General features: G+C 40.9%; 1 protein-coding gene across 1 annotated transcript; it reads right to left on the reverse strand.

The window, feature by feature from the left end:
* Positions 1-2,607: 2,607 nt before the first annotated feature.
* Positions 2,608-3,555, reverse strand: LOC138267297 (olfactory receptor 226-like). Its single transcript, XM_069216152.1, has one exon. It carries the CDS (start codon positions 3,553-3,555, stop codon positions 2,608-2,610), a length of 948 nt encoding a protein of 315 aa, XP_069072253.1.
* Positions 3,556-4,261: the final 706 nt, after the last annotated feature.

Raw genomic sequence — 4,261 nt, forward strand, 5'->3', positions numbered from 1 at the left:
GAGACAGTTAGGCATCGCACAGGGAACACATACATATGGGTCACAAACCTATGAGCACTGGGGTCCTGACTAGCAGGGTCCCAGTGACACATAACAAACATACTGAAAACATATGGTTTTCACTATGAGCACTGGGCCCTGGCTGGCAGGATCCCAGTGAGACAGTGAAAACACCCTGACATACACTCACAAACAGGCCAAAAGTGGGGGTAACAAGGCTAGAAAGAGGCTACTTTCTCACAGCGACCCACCACAAATTGGTTTGCAACCCAGTGGGTTGCAATCTGCAGTTTGGGAAACACTGATCCATGAAACTGATTGAACTCATAGACTCTTAACTGAGGGCAGTGCAGCTAGTTCAGGAACAGCTCCTGCTTTGGGGGGATTCTCCTCCGGCTGTATAAACTGTCTCCTCAAACAACCAGAATAGCCTTGCCATTTCCCCACAGGTCCCACTGTGCAAGACCTTTCAAACTATTGTTGTAGTCTCTATTTTACCTTGCTTTTAGGTTGATAGCTAGCAACTTGAGGGTTTAATTACAAGTATTGTAAACCTTTTGTTTGCAAGTTATCAGGACACTCTCAGTCTAGTTAACCATCAGCATGTGTAGCTATCTGTGTGCCCTAGAGACTGACTTTAGGCCTGCTCTAGATGATGATAATTTGTGTCTAGGTTCTGTCGGCCATATTGCATCAGATTAATCTCTATTTTAGTTGCTGAGGGCAGTCAAGAGTTTTCCTGTAACCACCTTTTATAGTTCACTTCAAAGTACCAGGCGAGGGGGTAACTGAGGTATTGTATTGCTCTATGTCATCCCCTAGGGGCTTAGAGTCATCAGCCCTCTTTACAATATCCTACAGAAAATGTCTTGGTCCTGAGTACGTTGCCCTAACAGTAGCTATCAATGGGGCAATGTCAGAGGGTCTTACTTTGCTAAAGTGCAGGTATGCCACTGATTCCATGAGACCATCAAAGAGAAATATTCATACCTGTCCAAGAATGTGTGTGGTGCCCGGCCAAATACCACTGGTGATCTTGGTCTGTTGGACTTAGGAACCTCAACACACCCATTAATCCCAGATCCTTTGGAGTCTATATAGAGTCCAGTGATGCTACATAGATTAGTCTTTATTGACTTTTAACTGCTCCAGCTGTTGGTGCTCTCCTAGATACAAGCCGTCTGATAGGTGGCTCTCTGCATCCATGCCATCTTTCTCAGAACTTTGATTAAGAATTGATCTAGACTATAGTTATGGTCATTTATCGCTGTTATAGTGAAATGTTCTGTGTTTTTTACTGCCCTTCACCAACACATATATCAACCTCTGATTGATGATGGAGTACTGGATCTAGGTAGAGTATTGCGGGGATGTGAATCTTCACAAATTACCTTTTCTTAAATGTGCCTTTTGTAAAATAATGACTAAGGATCCCTAAAAGGCCAATAAACTAGTAACCCTTGCTTTTTATGAGAAATGAAGAGGCTTTACATTATGTTTCAAGAGTCACCACCTTAACCTTACCTTTTAGGCAGTGGTCTCACTGCACCTATGTACCCCACTCCATCCTTAGCCGCTCTCCCCTAATACATATATTCCTTCTCTGCCAATTTTAACCTTGTCTCATCTTCCTTCTCTCTGCTCTTCCTTGCACACAGTGATTGTTGTTCATTATATTTATTGTTATTTAAATGGTGGAGGGCTGGGCAAGTGTGATTTTACCACCAGCAGAACACTCAACTGGATACCACCAGCACTTACATGTTGACCAATAGTTGTCTGCTCACTATGGGATGGAAATGGTTCAAGTGGGTGGAGAAGATCCTGTGTGAAAGTAACAGCACAACAATTGACCCATAAAAGTGTTTTATGACAGGAACTGTTATTTATTAGTTTTAGAATGGAATGGCTTATCAAACACAACAACCTTGAAGTGCTTATATTACATAATATTTGCCATAAAATATGGTCTGATGCTGTTCCCTTTCTTGTCCCTGCAGTTGTTAGGATTATGAATCAAGATTTAGGGCCTGATTTGGAACTTGACGGATGGGTTACTTTATCACAAAGGTAATGAATATCCCATCACCCCAAAATCTAAACCCCATTGTAGCCTATGGGATTTAGATTTCAGCAGGCGGGATATGTGTCACCATTATGACGGAGTAAACCATCTGCAAATTTCTAAATCAAGCTCCTAGTTTAAAAACTGTACATTTTGACAACCAACAGGTGAGATCCGGTAACTTAAATTAAAAAATGCCACAAGTCCATGCTCCAGTCAGTGCAGGGAGCTTAGGAAGTGCTCAAACTGGCAAAGATGGTTCTGAACATTATGTCACTGCGTAAATCTGTGGTTCAATGACAGAAGTGCATGTAGGACCTGACAGCTTTTAAATCACATCTCATCCGATGGACAGTGCAGACATGTATGTGGCAAGTGTGCTGCTACAGTGAACACTCAAATCCTAAGACCTAATTTTTGGATTGATCGAAGACATAAGAATTAAATATAAGTACGACAACTCTTTGTATAACTGATTGCTTTCTTGTATTCTGCCTAAAGAAACCTCATTTGGTTCAGTTCTGAATTCCACAACCTTCTGTTTAGAACTCCACAACGTGTTTCTGTCTCTCCCACTTCCATAGGGCTTTCTTCATCTCACGGTTCCGAAGACAATAGATCAGGGGGTTGAGCAGAGGTGTAATCACTGAATACAGGACACAAACCAGCTTGCTGCTTTCTGAAGAGGATATCTTTCTTGGCCTTGCGTAGACGAAGAGTGTGGTCGCGTAGAAGATTATGACTACTGTAAAGTGGGAGGCACAGGTGGAGAAGGCTTTCCTTCGCCCCCCAGATGTTGGAATTCTCATCACCGCAGTAATGATGAAAATGTAGGAGAAGATGATCAGTAACAGTGGAATAAGGATTACTACAATGGCAAGAACAAAATCCACAAGCTCAGCCATGGACATGTCAGTGCAGGCCAGGTTCAACAAAGGTGAGATGTCGCAGAAGAAGTGATTCAACACGTTGGGACCACAGAAGGATAAACTGGATATGAAGGCCACCTTTATCAACGCAATGGAGAACCCACCTACAAATGATCCTACCGACAGCTGAAGGCAGAGCTGGATACTCATGATGGATGGATAGCGAAGCGGGTTACATATGGCAACATATCTGTCAAATGCCATCACAGCCAGGAGTATACACTCGGTACAAGCCAAAGAAATGAAGATATAGAGCTGTGCCATGCATGAGTGGAAGGAAATCCTCTTGTCCTCACGGAGAAAGTTGGCCAACAGGTTGGGGATAGTTACTGTAACATACCAGATCTCTAGCACAGAGAGGCTCCCTAGGAAGTGGTACATGGGTTTCTGCATGTGGCTGTTAAGCCGTATCACAATGATGATGATAAAGTTCTCAATTAATGTCACCAGGTATGCGACTAAGAAAGCCACGAAGAGCAGATACTGTAGGCCCGGCGAGGTGGGAAATCCAAGAAGAATGAACTCTGTCAGGTTTGATTTAATGCTGTATCTTCTTTCCATGGTAATATCATTTTAACCTTAAAAAAGAAAGAGATTTGGAACTTGCAGTTGGTTCACAGATACATATTTTAACTTTCAGAAGTATACATAAAACTGCCAACGCAGCAGAGAATTTGATTTAAATGTTGCATTAGAAAGAGGAATATTTACAAAAACGTGTGAGCTATTAAAATATTGGCACTAGCAGCAGTTTGTTGCTCATATTTCTTAATGACTGCTTAGTAAAGCATAGTGAATAAACACTTATATATTGACACTAGCAGCAGTTTGTTGCTCATATTTCTTGATGAGTAAAGCATAGTGAATAAACACTTTTAAATATTGACACTAGCAGCAGTATGTTGCTCATATTTCGTAATAACTGCTGAGTAAAACATAGTGAATGAACACTTTGAATTTGATGGGATTATTTTGTAGTAAACATCAGCGTAAGTTAGTTTAGGGGTTACATATGAATACTGATTTTCTCTCATTCATTCATTCATTAGCTTTATTTCGGTAAAAGTAAATACCATAAAAGCACATCACAATTAACAGTTTCGTGGTTTAGCAAAACAGCAAGCTATATAAAAGAGATTTTCGAACATAAGAGATTGAGCTACATAAAAAATGTTAGGCATAAGCATTTTTCCTACTGGAAATTCATACCATATTATAGAGTTGTATAAAAATGCATAGTGGGTATTAAAAGTCAAACACAAACCTA

The sequence above is a fragment of the Pleurodeles waltl genome, chromosome 12, assembly GCF_031143425.1.
Source record: "Pleurodeles waltl isolate 20211129_DDA chromosome 12, aPleWal1.hap1.20221129, whole genome shotgun sequence".
NCBI classification, from domain to species: domain Eukaryota; kingdom Metazoa; phylum Chordata; class Amphibia; order Caudata; family Salamandridae; genus Pleurodeles; species Pleurodeles waltl.

Excerpts from the sequence above, each read along its gene's own strand:
- LOC138267297 (XM_069216152.1), bottom strand. The coding sequence starts at position 3,555 with ATGGAAAGAAGATACAGCATTAAATCAAACCTGACAGAGTTCATTCTT.